This window comes from Enoplosus armatus, chromosome 11, assembly GCF_043641665.1.
Source record: "Enoplosus armatus isolate fEnoArm2 chromosome 11, fEnoArm2.hap1, whole genome shotgun sequence".
In the NCBI taxonomy this organism is placed as follows: domain Eukaryota; kingdom Metazoa; phylum Chordata; class Actinopteri; order Centrarchiformes; family Enoplosidae; genus Enoplosus; species Enoplosus armatus.
In genome coordinates this window covers 24907083-24929537 of record NC_092190.1, presented here as the reverse complement: position 1 = coordinate 24929537, position 22455 = coordinate 24907083, and the positions used below count along the sequence as shown (strand labels likewise).

At 41.8% G+C, this 22455-nt stretch overlaps 1 protein-coding gene across 2 annotated transcripts; it reads right to left on the bottom strand.

The window, feature by feature from the left end:
* Positions 1–1160: 1160 nt before the first annotated feature.
* On the bottom strand, positions 1161–21333 carry LOC139292741 (bone morphogenetic protein receptor type-2-like). 2 transcript variants are annotated; one of them, XM_070915108.1, is made up of 19 exons: positions 21207–21333; positions 19995–20182; positions 16386–16574; positions 15940–16149; positions 15308–15415; positions 15118–15209; positions 13989–14222; positions 12103–12217; positions 11196–11356; positions 10960–11107; positions 7597–7733; positions 6825–6961; positions 5887–6079; positions 5696–5795; positions 5157–5230; positions 4913–5035; positions 4552–4758; positions 2743–3970; positions 1161–1483 (listed from the first exon to the last, which is right to left on the bottom strand). In XM_070915108.1, the coding sequence occupies exons 2-19, from the start codon at positions 20065–20067 to the stop codon at positions 1161–1163; spliced, it is 3852 nt and encodes a 1283-aa protein (XP_070771209.1). In that variant the 5' UTR covers positions 20068–20182; positions 21207–21333. The 2 variants fall into 2 exon arrangements, with proteins under 2 accessions (XP_070771209.1, XP_070771211.1); XM_070915110.1 differs by lacking the exon at positions 21207–21333 and adding an exon at positions 20874–20922.
* Positions 21334–22455: the final 1122 nt, after the last annotated feature.

Here is a 22455-nt window from a genome sequence, read left to right as displayed (position 1 = left end):
GAGTAAAGGTTTAAAGCAAAAACGGCTCATCAAATCATACAAAACACTGTACAAATACACATAAAGAAACCGCAGAGAAGAATTTCTTAGATAAGTTTCACTGTTACTATTGTAATTGCACGAGGTGTCCTTTATATGGTTTGTTAATTCCCTAAATAACACTAACTTTATTTAAAGTGCTTTAAAAAATATGACTACTGACTTGACCCAATCCTCTAGCCACTGAACACTTATACTAGCCACAAGCTGAATCATAGCAGGAGCCCAAATATTTACCAGAAAGGAGCCTCCTTATCCTCATTATCAACTAAAAGAGATTTTCTCTCTTTCTCTCGATTTCAGTCCTTAGGTAAGATCAAGGCCATACACACAAGCAAGCACTAGCCACAGGACTAGTTGCAACAGGAGCCATGTAGAAATCAAGGAATCCCCTCACTTCACCAGCGACAGAAATAGATTTTGGATTTTGAAGGTCTGAAGATAATTTTAGTCCTCAGATAGACTCAGCGCCATACCTGCCAACCACTGGCCACACCCACTAGCCACATAATGAATCACAGTAGCCAGTAGCTTTAACATCAACTGAGATTTTTGGGCTCCTGGGTGATTTAGTTACCCAAGTAGAGCCATGGCCACACCTATGAACAACAGGCCATACACACTAGCCACAAGACTAGCTGCAACAGGAGCCAGTCATCTAGAGGTTAGGGAATTCCCTCACTTCACCGCCAAGACAAACATATTTTGGACATCATGGGCATTTAGCGCTACACAAGGTTGAAAATCTGAGGTCAAATGGTCACAGGACTGGGCCAATCGGCAGCAATCCTTCAAAATGTGTCCAGCTGAATCAAGACACAACAAGAAATCCAAACTCCAACTCTCTGTTTAGAAATTTTATAAACAATTCCTATATTCTGTTTGATTTCATGTTCGGTGACGTATGTCAAACTTCAGCAAATCATCGCTGCAGCCTCGGAGCATTTTATTGTGGGCCATTTCCTGTGCCGCAGATTTGGCATTAGGTTCAGTTTAGCGCTGGGGAGGCTGAATGGTGATCTCCATTTTCCACAACAAAAGAGAAGGAAGACAAAGAAGCGAAAAAATGTATCCGCTCTCCTATAAGAGAAGAAACGAAAACTTTTAATCAAACAACAACTTTAGAAGCAAGTCATTCCATCAGGCTCGGAAGTTGTGGTCGCCGTGGCTCCACCTCCGACCAAAAACACAGCCATGCTGGATTTTGACTGATTGATTTTGGGGAAGCCAATGCTTCCTGCTCTATGAAGACCAGTAGAGAAGTGGGTCTGGCTGTTGCTACAGCCACTGGTATTGAACTCAAAGTCCGGGTCGAGAGCTGCATCTGTGGAAACAACCAATGAGGCTGGACGCCATTTTTTCAGGGTGTATGGTGTCTTGACACGACGTTTTATTTTCTCTCCTGAAGCACTCAGACTGCCGTTATCTGTCAGAGAAACATCATCTGAGAAGGAGAGGAGAGGAAAGAACAATGTAGCAACAGATGGGTGTATTCATACCATTAGAGAAGTAAAAAAGATCACAGATACATTGTACAAGTGGTGTCAAAAAGATATTGCGTTAGGAGCTTGTACAGCTCATAAAAGCTTGTTGCTTGCAGACCTCTACACCTAAAGGTGATGCTGCAACACAGCTTATATGATCATTTCCTACCCATTGGACTCTGGCTCTCTGTTCCCTCAGAGGCCAGCACTATATTGATGGCCTGTAATAGTCACCATGGCAGAATTGCAGATTTCCAAAAGCTCTGTCCAGATATGCTTTGCTTCTGCAAGGGAACGTACTGATCACGATGATTCCAACTGATATTTCTTAGATTGCTGGTCTGACTGGGCACAAAGAGCAGTGAAACACCAAGCTGCCTGTCAGCCATTGGGCACCACTCGTCCAATGTTAAGCATCTATTGCCGACCACTGGCCATAGTTGTGTGTGCGATGTTTCCAGTACCATTGGCCATGAACACCACTTCTTCTATTATAAATTGACCTTTGTCAATTCTTTGAGGTCTTGTCGTATCAGGGCCTAAAGTATAGTAAAGTATAACAGTTTTTGGTTTGTCCATCCAACAATTTGGTCCAGAGCAAGATTTCTAGGCACTTCTGGGAAGTTTGACAAGAAACTTGCTATCGATATTCATGATCCTGCGAGGATGATTCTTGATGATTTTGACCCCCTGACCTTTTCTATAGATCAGGAACTATTGTTTAGTTAAACATAAGGAAAGACGTCCTGAGAAGACTGAAATGAGCTAGCCTCCCCTCCCCCCTCACCACCTTCCATTGGGACGAGAGGGTGAGAGGGTCCTCACCAGCTGTATCATTGTCTCGTATGGTAACTGTTTTATAGACTATAAGAACCTGCGGTGAATAGTGAGGACAGCTGAGAGGATCATTGGGGTCTCTACCCTCCATCCAGGAGATCTACCCTGACAGATAACAATAACTAGTAGTAGTTGATGAAATATATTTACTAGACAATCAGACTGATTAACTGACAGAGAGTGCCACCTTTAAAGATTCATAAGATACAGTTGTTTGATAGTCATGTAGCAGTGTTTCAATCCTATGTGGGTACTCATAAAAAAGAAGAATTTTGACCATTGTGATTCAGTATGCTCCAATGAAGAACAGCACTGTGCTGAAAGACTAAAGTAATACGAAGTCAAATGACAATCAGTTCTTAGACATTTAATCTTGACTCACCTGAGATACAGGATGAGGACAGATCCAGGGAACATGGACGCTCAGGCTTCTTGCCTTTGGCTGGTCCAATCTGGGGCTGCAGCAGACCTGGAGTTTGTGGATCTAAGGCTGGACTTTGTAAAGCTGCGGGTTCTGAAGTTGAAGCTTGTGCAAAAGCTGTGGTTTCTGAATCTTGAGATTCCAAACCTGCAATTTCAGGAGCTGGATTATCTGAGGCTGGAGCTTTTAGGGCTTGAATTTCTGGAACAAGGGTTAGGGCATCTAAAACTAGGGCTTTTGTAGATGAGGCTTCTGTGGCTGGGTATTGTGTTTGTGAACCTGGGATTCCTGGGGTCTCTGGAACTAGAACTTCTGGAACTTGTGCTGAGCTTGGAGCTGAGCCAGAATCAGGATCTCTGCCGCCTGGGACCAGTGCAGTGGCAGTAGAGTGGACCAGATCAGCCTTTGGGCCTCTGGTGAATCGAGGGGTCAATACTGGTTCTGTAAAAAGGGCTCTCTGGACAAATGGGCTTGTAACTGAGGCTTGACCTCTATCCTGGCCAGTGGGAGGGGCCTGTGGTGTTGGGGCATGGCCAGATATATCTCGTCCTGCTGGACCAGAAAGCAGAATTTTGTTTTCCAGATCTGAAACTGGAGCAGTAGCAGGGGATCCACTGATCTGCTGACTTGCCGGGTGTGACTCAGGTTTAGGGCTGTTGATGCTCCTGCCCTGACTGACCTCTGAACCAATCATCCTTGCAGGTTCAACCTCTAAACCCTGGATCTTGTCGTCTGATTCCAACGCTATCCTATTGTTGTTGTTGTTGGAGTTTGAGCCTCGTCCTGTCAGGGTGTTTCCAGGTCGTGACTGATGATGAAGCAGATGAGGAAGGGGTTCGCTCTCAGCGGGTGGCTGCTCTCTTCTCAGCAGTGGTTCATGTTCATCAGGACTGGAGTTGAGCAGGTTCATACGGTTGTCCTCTCCGACGATTATCCCACCCTCGATCTTGTCCCCCTCCTCCAGCTGCGGCCCCGCCGGATTAGTTCGACCTCCGCCTATCATACCATTCGTCACCAGGGTGGGGACACCCACACTGTAGCCATTGGCGACCACCATTATTGGGTGGACTCGGTTCCCAGTTGCAACACTGCCTCTCATGCTGGTGTTGTTAGTCACCGTGGTTACCAGGTGTGGCTCTACAGCTGTGGTGACCATTACCGTGTTCATCTTAGCAACACCTGTTTCCACCTGAAATACAGTTTGGATTAATGCACAATTAAAACAACAATTATGTAATAATCTACTGCCTCATATCTACACACTGAAGACTTGAACCTGATCAGTTTGTTGGATAACAGTATCGGCTGATGTTAGCACTTGGCTAAGCTAAACTTAAAGCTAAAAATAGCCCTAGGCTAGCTTGACCTTGTTTCACAATTGAAATTATTTACTGAGGGAAACCAATGAGAGTTCACAATTGAAAATCAGAACCCCAGGATAACTTCTTCACAGTGATATTTACCACAGGTGATAGCCCTGGATCAATTTTGGAGCAAAATTACTTATAAGAAAGATATACCTGCAGCCCCCCCTCAATATGGCAATGTTACACTGGCAGCTAAAAGTAGCTTAGAACCTTACTGAAGTTTAACCAAAGCTCTTGAGCTTATGACAGCGTAAATTGCCGCTATGAAAAGCTAGAAAAAATGTTCAGTGAGGACTAAAGGCCTGCAGGACAAGCTAGAGGGGACAAACACAACTAAATAAATGGAGTAATGGATTCCCCAGCTCCTACAACTAGAAACCGATCAGATTAGATCCTATTGTACCTGTCTTTGGTTCAACTTGAGCTTTCCCAGCTTATGTCGAGAAGAGGCGGAGATGGTCTCCTTGGTTTTGGGGAGAAGTTGGAGGCTGGTGGGCCTCTGAGGAAGGTTCTGCTGTTTGGGGAGAGGGTGGATGGCTGAGGAGGGAGGGGTAATAACCCCACCAACACCCCCCAGTTCATCCTGAGGAGTCAGCACAGAGTTGTTTGCCTAGAGGAATCACAGGGACAGATCTCCGGTCACTACATACATTCAATAGCAGGCACACAAGCAATTCAGTGAGGTATAAGTAGTACTGAACCTTTGTCGTGAGTGTATTCAGTAGTAGTAATACCTCATTAGTGTGTAGTAACAGTAGTAGTACCTCAGCAGTTTGTAGTATTTGATGGTATAGCAGGTTGGTAGTTTGTTGCTCTGTTGAACCGAACTGTTTCTGTGAATATTCCATCAAGTTTTCATCAGAACTTTCTCTCAAGTTCTTATCAACCTGTACAGATAGAAACAAATGTTGAGAGATGTTGACATGTTCGAAATATGGACACTGATGTGGTCCGAAGTTGGCTCAGAGGGAGAAACTGCAAAAATAACAACAAATTAAAAGTAAAGACCTCTTTGGGGTCGAGTTTGGTGGCCTCCAGGTCTTCTTCTGTCAGCTGCAGGCAGACACGAGACACAGCGCCACCTGGAATTACAGCACTTATTGAGGACACGTCCACAGCAATTCAGATGAATGTCAAAATGCTAATTACTTGTCAAATGCATATCTGTCCATGTTGGCTTTGTTTATGAACATTTTACCATCAACATTAAAATGCCAAATCTGATCCTAATCCATTGATCACTGCATTTCGGTTGGAATGAACAAATTTCGGTCCAAAATGTTTCTGTTGTAAATGATGCTGATGTGACGGAAACATTAGTATGAATGGAAGGGTTATAGCAAAAGTCAGTGAAGGTTCAAGGTTTTTTATTTACATTAGTTTAGTATTGGGTTAAAAATAGGTGCCAGTGGGTTGTATGGATAATTGTTGTTTTAAGTCAAACTGAAATAAAAAAAAATTTGTTGAGAAAGTTTAAATTCTTTGCATTTCTCATGTGCTTCCTGACACATATTATCAGACAGAATTATTGTTTATGTGAGTCGCACCGGTGTGTTCAGTCTCTGAGATGCTGCAGAGGATGGTGGCAGGCGTCAGGTCAGTGGTGGTCGACACATTCCTGTCAGAACTGGACAACCGAGCCTGACTCTGACAGACAGACAGACAGACAGACAGAGAGAAATATGAATAAATATCATAAAGGAACTGTTTTGTTTTGAATTTATCACTTGTGTTATACCTGTGCCTGCTGCCGTTCGTAGTTGATGGAGTTTCTGTTCTTTTCAGAACCTTCTGCTCCACTCGTGGTCGTCTTGACGACTGATGCTGGGTGGCCGTCTCCCTGGAGATTCTTGACCACGCCCACCTGGAGGTCCTCGATGTAGGAGGAGGCGGAGCCAATCGGAGGATGCCAGCGGCCGTGAGACAGATTCCTGAAAGACAGAGTGAGAAATCAGGAAACCAGTGTGTGTGTATCTGTGGTTGTGTACTGCAGTGTGTGTGTGAGTACCTGTGGTTGTGTACTGCAGTGTGTGAGTATCTGTGGTTGTGTACTGTAGTGTGTGTGTGAGTACCTGTGGTTGTGTACTGCAGTGTGTGAGTATCTGTGGTTGTGTACTGCAGTGTGTGTGTACCTGTGGTTGTGTACTGCAGTGTGTGTACCTGTGGTTGTGTACTGCAGTGTCTGTATACCTGTGGTTGTGTACTGCAGTGTGTGAGTATCTGTGGTTGTGTACTGCAGTGTGTGTGTGAGTACCTGTGGTTGTGTACTGCAGTGTGTGAGTATCTGTGGTTGTGTACTGTAGTGTGTGTGTGAGTACCTGTGGTTGTGTACTGCAGTGTGTGAGTACCTGTGGTTGTGTACTGCAGTGTGTGTGTACCTGTGGTTGTGTACTGCAGTGTGTGTACCTGTGGTTGTGTACTGCAGTGTCTGTATACCTGTGGTTGTGTACTGCAGTGTGTGAGTACCTGTGGTTGTGTACTGCAGTGTCTGTATACCTGTGGTTGTGTACTGCAGTGTGTGAGTACCTGTGGTTGTGTACTGCAGTGTCTGTATACCTGTGGTTGTGTACTGCAGTGTGTGAGTACCTGTGGTTGTGTACTGCAGTGTGTGAGTACCTGTGGTTGTGTACTGCAGTGTCTGTATACCTGTGGTTGTGTACTGCAGTGTGTGAGTACCTGTGGTTGTGTACTGCAGTGTGTGTACTCAGTAGTGTGAGTTCAGACAGTCTCTCCTCTGCACACTGAGCGGTGAGTCGAGCTTCAGCATCCTGATCCCAGCAGTCCTCCATTGTCTCCTTAAGGGAACGCAACGCCTAAAACACACACAAATACATAAAGTCAGTGACTTACTTTACTGATTACTGTCATGTACTACTTACTGACTACAGCACCAAATTATTCAATTTACAGCACTTTTTTTCTGAAAAATAACAAATACGTTTTATCACTTTAAATTGTGAAAAGGTTAAAAAAAATTAATGGTGATAAAAAAAATTATGGGAAAACATTCTTTAATAAACTAGACACTAAACAAACATTCTGGGGAACTTTGTGCTCTGAATTCAGCCTGTCAGGTTGTGCTTCCTTCAAACAAGCTCCATGAGTCAAAAATTTGCTGGTTTGGTGGAGCTTAATGGGGGCAAACACAGTCGAGGAGTAAGCTCTGCTGAGGAGGACTCGGGAAAGAAAGTCTCCACAGCGCCACTATATTTGTTGGGAAGTTTATTTGTTGTGGTTGGGGATTGAACTGGATTATTTTCTGTGGAGAATGACAATGATTGATTCTATTCACAATCCTCTAGGTCAACTTTATGTGGCTTTAATGTGACAAAACTCAACACAATCAGGAGTTAAGATTCAAAACATCATGTGATTCAGATGCTACTCAGTTAACAAAACACGTGTATATTTGAGTTGAACCTGTGAAGTGAGAAAAAGTAACACTAACCAGACTGTTCTCCTTCCAGGCTTCAGGGAATCTGGGTCTGCATTTCTCTCTTGCAACGAGGATCTGCATCTCCTCGAAGCTCGGATGATTCCCCAACTCTGCCTGGAAGGCCAGCTGGTAGTCTGGTACTGCTTCACCTAAACACACATACACATCAGCTACAGTTAGCTAGGCTTGTGACCCTTTATAAAAAGGCATGTGTTTTGTCTGGACTAGATATCATGTTTCCACCAAATTTCTTTTCAATTCTCAGAGGCTCATGAATTAGAGAAAAGTCCAGTCCAAAAACTCAAAGCAGATTTGTATATCAGAACTTTGTTTTTTCTTCTTTCCTCTCCCGTCAATCGTCTCACAACCTCTGTTTTATTTACCTGGTGACTCCTCAAACTAGCTAACTGTATATAAAGTAGTTCAAACCAGTAAACTGTATATAATGTCATTAAAACTAGCCAACTGTATATAAAGTAGTTAAACAAGCTAACTGCTTCCATGTTGAAGCAAACACTGTCAGCCTGAAACTCAATGAAACTAAGACGAAAGCGAAAACTAAACGAAAAATGCCACCAAAGAAAGCCAGTAATGCTGTGGAGGAAGAGTTTGAGGAGATCAGAAAATCTCTGAACTTCATGTCGGACGAGCTGAGCAAAGTAGCTAAACAACAAGCTATGCTACTCGATCTGATGGAAGAAGAACAACTGAAGAATCTTGTTAAAGAGAAGGATAAGAAAATTGATGGCCTAGAGCAAAGAATTGATGACATGGAACAATACACAAGAATGGAGGATTTAATTATAAGCGGACTGGATACCACACACCGAATTTGTGCCAGGACTACGGCTGGAGGTAAAGACGGAGAGGACGCTCCGACAGAGGAACTACAAACGCTGGAATGGCATGTCATACAGTTCCTTGAAAGTACATGAACTTTAAAACGTTTGACCACACAGAGCACAAATTGTATGAGATTGAACACGATATTGATCCAGAAAATCACTTTTACAACAACAACAACAACAACAACAACAACTGCGAGTACTATAAAGATGAACAATTCAACAGTAATGTGGAAATGGAAAGTCAGTAAGTTTAATATAATGGCAATATCTGAGACCTGGCTTGATAATGAGAAAGTATATGAGTTGTTTATGATTAACATGAACAGTAAAAAAGGAGGAGGAGTTGCCCTGTATGTTGATACAGCTTTATGATGTAACATCGTTAAACGTATGACAAATATTTTGGAATGTATAACTGTAGAAATTTATGTTGAAAAAGGTAAAAATATCGTCATTGGCTGTGTATATAGAACACCAGGAACCTGTCTTGAAACATTAACTGGTATGTTTGGCAAATTGAATAATAACAAGGTGCACATGGTACGTGGTGATTTTAATATTGACTTGTTAAACCCAAATGGACACAAAAGGACAACAGACTATTAATACTATATATAGCAACAGCCTATTTCCTGTGATTCTAAAACCCAGTAGAATCACAACAGACACTGCTACACTGATAGACAACATATTCACAAATAAAATTGAAAGCAAAAGAGTAGGTGGACTACTCATAAATGACATAAGTGACCACCTTCCTGTTTTTGCAATTTTTCAGAACTTTTTTAAGAAAAAAAATGAAAATAGGTCTAACAGTTAACTGTCCCTTAAGAAAACTCACAAGTAAGTATAAAAATGTAGACATGCCATGGATTACTAAGGGGATAACTCATATATATACTGTGTTGTTCTCTCATAGTTCCACACATTAGCTACTGTGTAAAGGTATGGGGAAACACATACAAAACCAATGCTAATTCAATCTTCATGCTGCTGAAGAGAGCTATACCATCTGTAAATAAATCGGATTATGAACCAACCAACCCACTATTTATCAAATTACATGCTTTGAAATTCAGTGATCTAGTAGATCTTAAAACTGCGCAGATAATGTACAAAGTACAGTGCCATTTACTTCCTGACTGTATTCAGAGGCTGTTTAAAATTAGAGAGAGCGAGTATAAACTTAGGGGGATAGGTATGTTCAAAAAATGAACAGGACAAATATAAAAAATAGATGTGTATCTGTTAAAGGGGTAAACTTGTGGAATAGTTGTAACAAGGAAATAAGAATGTTTACTTCACTTTGCAAATTAAAGAAAATGTTTAAAAATAAGGTGGTAAACAAATATAAAACTGAGATAAGATAATTGTTGGGTATGAAAGGTTTGGAAATGTTGTTTTTGTTTAAGTTTTTGTTTTGTTTTTTGCATAACTTAAATATAATAGGGTTGCCTATTAGAATAAGTTATGTAAAAAGGGTAGGTAAAATAAGCTATAGCTTCAGCCTACACCTCTTCGGTCAACTTCTTTGTTTTATATTTATATGTGTATTCATTATGTAACTCTGTACTATACTATACTATAAGTTAAACAGTTAAGCAGTTAAACTAGCCAATTGTGTATAAAGCAGTTAAACTAGCTAACTGTAAATAAAGTAGTTAAACTAGCTAACTTTGTATAAAGCAGTTAAACTAGCTAACTGTATATAAAGTAGTTAAACTAGCTAACTGTATATAAAGTAGTTAAACTAGCTAACTTTGTATAAAGCAGTTAAACTAGCTAACTGTATATAAAGTAGTTAAACTAGCTAACTGTATATAAAGCAGTTAAACTAGCTCACTGTATATAAAGCAGTTAAACTAGCTAACTGTAAATAAAGTAGTTAAACTAGCTAACTGTATATAAAGCAGTTAAACTAGCTAACTGTATATCAAGTAGTTAAACTAGCTAACTATATAAAGCAGTTAAACTAGCTAAATGTAAATAAAGTAGTTATAACTAGCTAACTGTATATAAAGCAGTTAAACTAGCTAACTGTTAATAAAGTAGTTAAACTAGCTAACTGTATATAAAGCAGTTAAACTAGCTAACTGTTAATAAAGTAGTTAAACTAGCTCCACCTCGAGCAGCTACAACAGTAAAATGTTGCCCTTACACTGAGGCATCAATATTAACAATCTAATAATGTCAGATAGAATCAGATATCAGTCACAGGAGACATTTTACTTAAGTAGGATTTTGAATGAATGACTTACATGTTATGGAGTATTTTGACATGTTGTATTGGCACTTTTACTTAATGATCTGAGTACTACCAGGCGACTCTTTTGTTTCTGTTCAGATAACAGATTTGACTTATGTATATATTATACATTAAAACTTGTTTCTTTTATAACTTAATGATTTTACTCACTTCACATAAGACTACATGTTGAACCTGTTGTATGCATTTTAATAAACGGTACATCCTGTATGTACAGTACCCTGTTGAGTGTTTGTTGTGTGTGTTGTGTTGCAGGGTCACCTGGGAACAGGTGTGAGCACCTCCTGAAGCTCTCCCAGTAGAGCAGACCCAGAGCGTAAACATCCACCTGCTTCAGCGCCGACTCACAGTCCCGGAGGTTCAGAGCTCCACCCAGAACTTCTGGAGCCATGTACCGCACTGTCCCCACCTACAAACACACAGATATAAACACTTCTGTCTTATTTTACACCTGTCGTATCATCATCTCTTCACCTGTCGTGGTCACATGACCTCACCTCAGATATGGCCATGGTGTCATCGTCTCCGGGGCGACAGGGCCTGCTTCCTGTCAGCCTCATGGAAAGACCGAAGTCGGCGAGGACGCAGGACAGATCAGCTCGGACCAAAACGTTCCTGCTTGTCACGTCTCTGTGGGCCACCGCTGGTTTATACTGGTCTGAGTGGAGACAGAGGAATCATCAGTCTGGATCTGACACAATGAGTGTTTACATGTGCACTAGTGTTCTGGTTTAGAGTCTTATCCTGGTTTTGATCATATTCATGACACGATGTGTACATGGAACATGAGAAACCTGGTTCTTCATCTCCCTATTTCCCGACTCTTACAGTATCCATCTGATCACCTGTGTGCAGGTGAGTCTTGATTTCTCACCATCTCAGCCACAATTTTCTGTCCCAACAAAGAACGATCAGAAACCTGGATCAGGTGTTTACATACCACAGTATCCTGGTTTCTATCGGAGTGCTGCACCTAGGTTTCTCAAAACCAGGATATGTTTAAATGCGCAAACCATAATCAGGATCCTCCAAAAACCCCATCATAACTTATACACTAGATGCACTCATTCATACACAATCAAAAAAGGCAGCAAGTGTGCGTTCAAGCACTTACATTCATATTATTATTATTATTATTATCAAAACTCATCAGTGAGCCTCACTGTGTCACTGGGTGACATGTTCCTTCATCACCATGAACACACACACTGTAGTTTAGTTACACACACCGTCCTGCTGCCCCAAATACTCACTAGAGCACCACATGTGGATTCACCCGCCGCTGAAAATAGTCCCCAACAAATGCACTATTTCCTCCTGTTAGTTTGATAAAAACTACAGCGAGCAGCTGTTTGAGGAAATGACTGAGCCTTTTAAACATCATAAAAATGATAATAATGATACCTCCTCTGTAGAGTTCAGTGTGCAGGAAGGCGAGTCCTCTGGTGACACCGTGAGTCATCCTGCAGCAGGTAGACCAGTCCACTGTGTGGAGAGACAGGTAGCGAGACAGGCAGCCCTGAGACAGACAGACAGACAGACAGACAGATAAAGAGAGAAAAAGAGTTGTTTACATTAATTACTCTTTGTTCTGTATTTTCTAAGAAGAAAATGTTGCTTACCTACACTGAAAGTTGCAGGTGTAAACTTGGTAAACTATGAAAAGATTTACAGTTTACATTGAAACAGTAAAAGTAGTGGAAGTACTGAAAGGCGTTGAAATAATAATCTACACATTTATTAATATGTGGCATTCTTTTATATTCTTGGTATTCTATAATCTTCTTATGTTACACTACACTTGAAGTGTCACCTGAAGTGTTGAGCATTGACGCGTCAGTTGAAGCGTCAGTGGAATTGTAACAATGAAAGCAATTCAAATTTCAGGTAGCTAAATGTGAGCACTGTAAATAGTTAAAGTAGCAGTTGGTATGTAAGCAGTGACAGTGGTGGTTATATGATACAGTTTTCAATCCCAATTTAAAAGGAGAATTCTGCCATTTCAGGGTTTCACTACAAGTATTAGTTTAATATTCCTTTCAGTTTCTTGTTAGCTAGCAATGCAACATGTCAGCTAGTAACGTTAACCTTCTAGCTAATAGATTTTAGCTCATTAGCAACCAAACTTAGAGGATTGGAGGATGAATTAAAATAGTTTTGAACAGCCAGAATACAATTTAACATCAAGGGCACTCTACAGTTAGCATTAGCTTGCTAACAAACAATCATGCTTGTCAGTTCTACCAGAAGTTTTTTTGTGATTATTGTGGCTGAAAATGGCTAAATTCCGACTAAACTAAACTAAACTAAACTAAACACGTGCTCAAACTCAAACCGATATCCATCTGAAACATGTGACAGAGAACAAGAGGATCTCATTAACACACTGTTCTTTAAAACCGGCTGCTGGTTTCTGTTTCTGACGGTTTGTTTCACCAGAACTGAGATATATATATATAATGAAATAATGTGTGTGTGTGTGTGTGTGTGTGTGTGCTTGTGTGTGCGTGCGTGTGCATGCGTGTGTGAACAGACAGTTAATCCGGTAATTACTGTCTGACTGCTGCAGAGGAATGCAGTAAACCAACTGAGCAGACATTACACTGTATGTGTGTGTGTGTGTGTGTGTGTCTGTGCATGTGTTAGACAATGTGTGTGTAATAGTGTGTGTATACATAAACAATGTGGGTTTATAAACAGGAAGCTATAATTATGTATGTGTAAGTTTGTGAATGGGAGATAGTGATAATAAAGATTTGATTTGCTGCTGTGTGTGTGTGTGTGTGTGTGTGTGTGTGTGTGGTCAGTGGCTCCAGACAGGATGTAGGAGAGAAGGCGCCGTCTTCCAACACAATAACAAGACTAATGGAGAGTCAGAGAGTTGACAGACAGCTGAAGGGTGTAACCACACTGACAGTCTGCTGTCAGCGCCCCCTACAGGCTGCAGAGTTCATTACAGCCACAACAACATCATCTGAACGAGTAAAGATTTTAAATTATATTTCACTGAAATAGCACACACACAGAAAACTAAAACCTACATTTACAAAATATATATTCTAGCCTCTAAAGTTATGCTAGCTTGTGACGCTACAGAAACTACAATGCTCCAGATGTTTCCTAGCAACCGATTTACACATTACTTTAACTTTATTATTAAGTTCACACGTTCACTTAGTAAAAGATCTGAATACTTCTTCCACCACTGTGAAGTTTATCCTTCGACAGATACGTCAGTTGCTGCTGACCACCAGCTAACATGAACATGACTGGTAGCCTGAGTCTCTTACATGTGGGTAGAAGTCCATGAGGATCAGAAACTCCGGTCGTCCATCGGCCGTCGTCCTCTCGTCGGCGGTCAGGAAGCGGGCGATGTTGTCGTGCTGCTGCAGCAGCGGCAGACAGTAGATGGAGCGCTCGTTGGTGTAGTTCTGCCGGTTGGCCGAGCTGAAGAGTTTGACGGCTACGCAGCGCTCATTAAGACAGCCGCGAAACACCGTGCCGTAACGACCTCGACCAATCAGCTGCCGGGAGGACGGAGAGGGACGTTAGAGGCAGAAACAGAAAGACAGGCTCATGTGGCGTCCCTCAGGGTTCAACTTTAGATCCTCTAACATTCACGTTTCACATGTGTAGACTTTATAAACTCTAACAGGTAAAACAACGAGGTAATGTTTTAAATAAGTAAATTAATGTGTGATGTCTGTGTGGTCCCGCCTTTTCTTAAAGGGACAAGCCACCAATTTTACATGTCAAAGTCAATCTAGCAGTCTTTACTTTGGGGAGTGTGACTCTTGTCAAGCCAATGATGTCATAGTGATGTCATCTCAGTTTGGGATTGTAAACTACAAAACAAATGATGAGTTGCAAACTGAAGGTGTGACGTTTGAAAGCTGTGTTAACAAGGCAGGAGGCTCTAATGAAAGACACTATCCTGGTGCATTATGGGAAATGTAGGATCCAGTGAAAGTCAGGATATCAGGATTTAATCATAGTCTCTTGTGACTCCACTAACATCATGGAAGTGCAGATCTAAATTGATGGAGTCCCTTTAAATCTTATTCAGTCATGATTAAGATAAATAATATGAATAACTTTATAGTAATAAAGAAAATAACAATAAAAAATAATAAATTTGCTGTCCAAAGAAAAACATGTATCCTTTTTAAGCTTTGTGACAATGCAGTTTCAGCTGGTTCAACTGATTTATTTAACTGTAGAAGAGTTTTGTCAACCCACAAAGGAGAACCTGAACACCACATTTGGAGATAATATATCGAGGCTCAGCCAATATCATCTTAATGCAGATATATCAGTGTCTGTGTTTATGTCGTCTGATCAGTAACACGGTCACGTCAAACTAGGTTTGAGTTCATTTAGAAACAGTCTGTGTGTGTGTGTGTGTGTGTGTGTGTGTACCTCCAGTAGTTTCAGATTATCCAGGTCCACAGCAGCATCTGTGTTTGCTGCCTCCATCACATCCAGAGCCGACAGACTGTGTTTCTGCCTCCCTGAAAATACAAACAAATATTCGCCCACACAGTTGGTATTGATTATTATTATTATTATTATTAATAATCACGTGTCTTCACAGTGTGTGTGTGAGCACCTTTCATCATACGGTATCCCAGGAACAACACCATGATGGTGACGGCTGCTATGGCGACAGTTACCAGGGCGATGAGCGCCGTCTCCTCCCGCCGCAGCGGCTGGTTCTCTGTGGGATGATGAAGTCATCGTTAGGTGTCACTGTGACATAAAAGTACTAATACCACAGTGTAGAAATACTCTGTTAAAAGTTAAAGTAACAGCTTTTGTACGTATAAGTATTTGCATCAAAATATACTTAAGTACCAAAAGTAAAAGTACTCATTATGCAGAATAATATATATAATATTATTGCATATTGCATCTGTAGCTCTCCCATTCAGGTAAGTACAGTGAATCGTTTTTTATTGCATCACTGGATCTTTTTGTGTCCTTGAGATAACAAACGTTGTCATGTTCAGGTAGCTGATCCTGAGATGTGTCTCAAATGTTTTGGTTGCTTTCGTGTGTTTTGGACGTGAGATGAACTGAAGCTGAGCTGCAGGTCAGTAAAGAAAACTGTGAAGAGCATTTGTAGAAAACTGAGTAAATGTTACTTTCAACTGTCCAGCATTTCATGAACAACATGGTTGCAGTTGAAAGTCTGGAAATGCTGTGAATTTTCTGCCCTGCAGTACAGAGTGACCCGCTCACCTGTCTGTCTGTCGTCTCGCCCATCTGTCTTCAGCAGTCTCAGGGCGGGGGTGTCGGCGGTGGGCGGGGCCTCGGTGAAGTTGGAGTTGCAGAGGTCTCGGCTGCAGCAGCAGAAACGGTAGCTGCCGTTCTGGATCTGAGAGGGCGTCGCTGTTACCAGGCAACGGTCGCCATGACACTCCTGCTGGTTGCCAATGTGAGTCCAGCAACCTGGAAGACACACGAAGACAGTTTGAACCGGATGATTAAAACTGTGTGTGTGTGTGTGTGTGTGTGTGAGCGTGTAATACTCATGTCGTGGGGGCATAAAGCTGTTTACACAGTCACGTTGTGGGGACTCACCTTCCTTTAGGGGACAAAGCACACGTCCCCATAATGTAAATCATTCAATTTAAGGGTAAAGACTTGGTTTAAGGTGGGTAATGTTCTCTGTGTGTGTCTCTTACCTTGTTTGACCAGGTGTATTTCCCCGTCTGGTCTCTTTTCCCACAATCCATAGCAGCGGGAGCCACGGCTGCAGCGAATCGTGCCGTTTTCTCGCACCACTCCTCGCAGCTCATTGGTCAGTCCACTGTGAGGCTCCGCCCCCTGCAGGTGGTCAGTGAAGGCACACTCTCTGTCCTCCGACTGAAAACCTGAGAGAAAGGTTTCATTTAGTCATTCAATTCTTTTATTTTTCACGTTTTTCAGTGGAAACAGACAGAAGACACATGGAATTTCTCCACAAGAAGATGTTGTTGCTTTTGTCTCACAGAAAACCAATCTAAACCAAATCTGAACCAATCTAAACCAAATCTAAACTAATCTAAACCAAATCTGAACCAAATCTGAACCAATCTAACCCAGATCTGAACCAATCTAAACCAATCTAAACCAAATCTGAACCAATCTAAACCAATCTAAACCAAATCTGAACCAAATCTGAACCAAATCTGAACCAATCTAAACCAATCTAAACCAAATCTAAACCAAATCTGAACCAAATCTGAACCAAATCTGAACCAATCCAAACCAAATCTGAACCAATCTAACCCAGATCTGAACCAATCTAAACCAATCTAAACCAATCTAAACCAAATCTGAACCAATCTCACCCAAATCTGAACCAATATCACCCAAATCTGAACCAATCTAAACCAAATCTGAACCAATCTAAACCAAATCTAAACCAATCTAAACCAAATCTGAACCAATCTAAACCAAATCTAAACCAATCTAAACCAAATCTGAACCAATCTAAACCAAATCTAAACTAATCTAAACCAAATCTGAACCAATCTAAACCAAATCTAAACCAAATCTGAACCAATCTAAACCAAATCTAAACCAATCTGAACCAAATCTGAACCAATCTAAACCAAATCTGAACCAATCTAAACCAATCTAAACCAAATCTGAACCAAATCTGAACCAAATCTGAACCAAATCTGAACCAATCCAAACCAAATCTGAACCAATCTAACCCAGATCTGAACCAATCTAAACCAATCTAAACCAAATCTGAACCAATCTCACCCAAATCTGAACCAATATCACCCAAATCTGAACCAATCTAAACTAATCTGAACCAATCTAACCCAAATCTGAACCAATCTAAACCAAATCTGAACAATTTCCCCCCGGGGATCAATAAAGTATTTCTGATTCTGATTCTGAATCTAAACCATAGCTGAACCAATCTGAACTAATCTAAACCAATCTGAACCAATCTGAACCAACACATCCAGATACAGACTGTAGGTTCTGAATGAGGTCCTAGTGTTGTTCTTCTTGAGCAGGAACACAGAAACAGTGAAACACACCGGCCACACTGCCTGGAAAAGTCTGACAGCAACAATAATGATGCATTTTGTCATTTTGTGGATTCAGAGAACAACAGAGCGGCACTGTGTTGCCTCAGGCTGCTGATGTCCTGCTATAAGAGCTCTATTAATCCAATGTTCCAACATCACATCTCTACAACTTCTTCATGTCTCTCGGGACACTAAACTTTTTACTGAGTTTTTAAGCAACAGAATCTCCTCTCAGTATCTCTGTGTATCAGCTGCATTAACATGAAACTGCTGCTGTCATTAAAGGTCTCATCAGATTCATCATTTTGTTTAGGAACCAAGAATGAGTCAAATTCAAAAAGTCCGAAATCAGTGTTGAAGGAAGTACTCAGGTCTTTACTGCAGTAAAAGTATTAATATTGTAGTGTCTTGCATGTAAAATGCTCCTGCAGTTAAAGTCTGTGAGTATAATCAGTAAACTGTCCTTAAAGTCTTCCAGCAGTCAGATGTCCTCTGTGACTGTCCTCCTGTGCCTGTCCTCCTGTGACTGTCCTCCTGTGACTGTCCTCCTGTTATAGACTCTGTCATTAGAGGATTATTCCTCCTCATTAATGTGAAGCAGGATGTTACTGTTGGAGTTGAGGTGGAGCTCATTCTGAACTATCAGCTAATGATTATTAGTTCATTGTGGATGAATCAGCTGATTATTTTCTCCATTAATGGATCGATTCTATATTAAAATCACAAATAAACAAAGTGACGTCTTCAACAGTCCAAACCTCGAGATGATTCAGTTTACTGTCATTTAAGACAAGAGAAGCAGCAAATCTTCTGAGAAGCTGAAACACGAAATGTTTCATGATAGATGATCAGCTATCAGAACAGCTGCTGATTCATTTTTTCATAATTGACGAATCAGCTAACTGATTAATCGACTAATCGTTAAAGCTACATTTTTTATAAAGTCCAATATCTCCCTCTGAGATGTAGTGGAGTCTTAAACCCTGTTCCCACCAGAAAGTGGCTCAATGAAGAGACTTCCTGTCTGTGTCTCTGCTGGACAGACAGTAGAAAGGTGTTACTCTGTAATACTGAGACATCATGTCTGAGTCACTGTGGACGCTGTGGACTGTGTGAGCTCATTCTGAGACGTATGAAGACTTTAACTGTCTGTCTGTGTGAGACAATGACATCAATGACATGATGTTTCCTGTAGCGCCACCATCAGGACAAACTGCGCCTGCTTCAGCTGGTTCACGTCAGGAAAGAATAAAATAAGTCCTTCACAGTGATGGTGGGGTGGGGTGGGGGGGTCTGCGTCACCTCACAGGAATCTGACTGACCCCCCCCCTCACTGTGTCGGAGCCAGTCTCGCTGTTTAGTCTACTGTAAACACACACACACAGTGAGAGGAGGGTGGAGTGTGTGTCTGGGTCTTATCAACCACATCACAACAAAAACACAAGAACTGACAGACTGACTGACGACAGTGTGTGTGTGTGTGTGTGTGTGTGTGTGTGTGTGTCAGTATTTATATAAGACAGTCAGGATGTGAGGTTGTGTGTTTGTGCGTCAGAAACAATTCATTAAGTGAACGAACTGGAATGTGAGCTGTGGTCCTGAAAACTCTCAACACTACTTTCTAATGTTTCTGTGAGCCGACACCAGTGCATGCTGGGAAGTGAAGTTCTTCTAATCAGGCTGCTAACACTATCACTGAGCTGAAGACAGCTGAGCGTCCGGTGTCCTGGACGGGTTTCAGCTTAGTGATTCACTTCAATTCAAAATACTTGATTTGTTCCTCGAGGCGCAGAAACACACATAAAGACCTGAATATTAATAGTATATATATATATATATAAATATATAAAATTCTATATAATAATACACAAACACTCATATGACAATGTTAGAAAGAATCTTGATCTTTTAGTTTGACATGCAGACTCCTGATGGCTCACAGTGGCTGATGATCTCGTGACGTGTTCAGTATGAAGCTGGATGTAAACGACACCTTACAGTCGCTTCTTGTCTTTTTGGCAAACGGATGTAAATCAACAACAGAAGAATAAAATGCCGGTTTGTGATATGTGCCATATTTCATATTTGAAACTAAACCTAAACTTTTGTGTGTAGCTCAGCAGGCGGTCCAGTGGAAACACACTGCAGATGTTGGGCTTTGATGGAGCTAGGCTAGCAGTTTCCCCCTGCTTCCAGTCTTTGTGCTAAGCTAAACTAAATGTGGACAGTGTTGTGATAAATGACATGAAGACATGAACCCACCGGTCACAGCAGGCAGCAGCAGGACACACACACACACTGTTAATGCTGATGAAGCTCCACACACAGAGGCCATGTTGGATCCACCTCACAGGCTCCAGTCCCTGTAGATGAACACTGAAACACCGGCCGGCATCACTGATCCTGGGTCAGATTATCCTGAAGGAAACAGACGCTCAGCGTCTCGTCCTCTGAAAGACAAAACACACAGACAGAACGTCCACGTTGACTGTTTACATGAAACACAGTAAACGTCTGAAACACTGAACATTCAATAAACATAGACCGGACTGTGTCTGAGCCCCCCCCCCGTCACACATTCTCACTCAAGGGGGTTCTTGGGGTCCTGGGGTCCTGGGGTAGCTTTGTCCAGTTGATAATTCTGCCCTGAATAAACTCAAATAGATGGACAGTGTGACTCATCCTGTTGTATTTCAGCTGCTGTAACAACTAGAAGACCAGACCACCAGACCATCAGACCACCAACTGGTTTGTGTCCTGCTGTGTTCAGGACTGTCTCAGTCAGAATCTGGTTGTAAGACCTTTACTTTATATTGTTCTAACAGATCTGATATGACAGACTGAAGCCGGGTCCAGGAGCCGGGTCCAGGAGCCGAGGCCTCAGCAGTGGTCCTGTTACGCAGATACTGGTTCAGTTTCATCTTATTATTAATATTTCCTTTATTATAAGATGTTTATAATATAATAATCATGTGGTGATTAGTCTAATCCTCCGAACATGCATGTGATATATATGCTTTTAATATTTCTATAATAATATTTAAGAAATATAATTCATATTTCAGAGAAGCTCTTTCTCAGATACTGATCGGGACCTATTGATCACCGATCAGTAACATCAATATCTACAGCTATACTCACATCTCTGTGCACGTGCTGTAGTCATGTTGGATTGATCAGCTGATTGTTGGTACATGTTGTGTCTTATTCCAGCTGTGACCTTCATCAATAACAGAACATCTGTTATTGATCACCTGTGACGTTTGTCTGCAGGTACATTAAAGGCGCCGTTATTACAGCTGATGATGGAAGGGAGTGGCGCGCGCGCACACACACACGCACACACACACGCACACCGGTCAGTCACACGTTAACGGTAACGGTGTGTGTGTGTGTGTGTGTGTGTGTGTGTGTGTGTGTGTGTGTGTGTGTGTGTGAGTGTGAGAGAGAGAGAGAGAAAAAAACCGTTCATACCGGTGAGGATGACTCCGGCCGGCTCTGCAGGAGGAGATGAAGCAGCCTGTCTGTCTCTCTGTCTGTCTGTATTCCGGGTCTGCTCTAGTCCGGCTCAGTTCGGTTCCGGACTCTCCTCTTCAGGATCAATCCGGATCCAGCTGCAGGTTTCTTCAGCAGAACCAGAAAATCCGCAGAGATGAAGCTTCGTTTGTCTGCGACCGAAACCAGACTGACATCCAGCAGAGACCAGCAGAGACCGCCACACACAGAGCTTCCGGACCACACTTTCAAAATAAAAGTCCGAACATCGAGCTGCCTAATCAAGCTAATCAATAGGCTCGTTCGAGATGAGCCCCGCCTGCGCATAGTCGATCATTACATCTGTGGCCGACCTGATCCCGACCTGATCCCGATCCCGTCATGCACATGTGGGCAATGATAATCTCACGAGGGAGGGATGTATAAAAGAGACAATGATATATATATATATATATACACACAGTACTGTGCAAAAGTTTTAGGCAGGTGTGAAAAAAATGCTGTAAACTAAGAATGCTTTCAAAAATATAAATAATAATTGTTTATTTTTATCAATTTACAAAATGCAAAGTGAGCGAACAAAAGAAAAATCTAAATCAAATCAATATTTGATGTTACTACCCTTTGCCTTCAAACCAGCATCAATTCTGATAGGTATACTTGCACAAAGTCAGGGATTTTGTAGGATTATAGTCAGGTGTATGATCAACCGATTATACCAAACAGGTGATCATCAATTTCACATGTAGGTTGAAACCCAGTCATTAACTGAAACAGAAACAGCTGTGTAGGAGGCAAGACTGAGCACAGCAACAAGACACAAGGTAGTTATACTGCATCAGCAAGGTCTCTCCCAGACAAAGATGTCAAAGCAGACTGGGGTTTCAAGATATGCTGTTCAAGCTCTTTTGAAGAAGCACAAAGAAACGAGCAACGCTGAGGATCGTAGACGCAGCGGTCGGCCAAGGAAACTTAGTGCAGCAGATGAAAAACACATCAAGCTTATTTCCCTTCGAAATCGGACGATGTCCAGCAGTGCCATCAGCTCAGAACTGGCAGAAACCAGTGGGACCAAGGTACACCCATCTACTGTCCAGAGAAGTCTGGCCAGAAGTGGTCTTCATGGAAGAGTTGCAGCCAAAAAGCCATACCTCCGACATGGAAACAAGGCAAAGCGACTCAACTATGCACGAAAACATAGGCAATGCGGTGCAGAAAAATGGCGGCA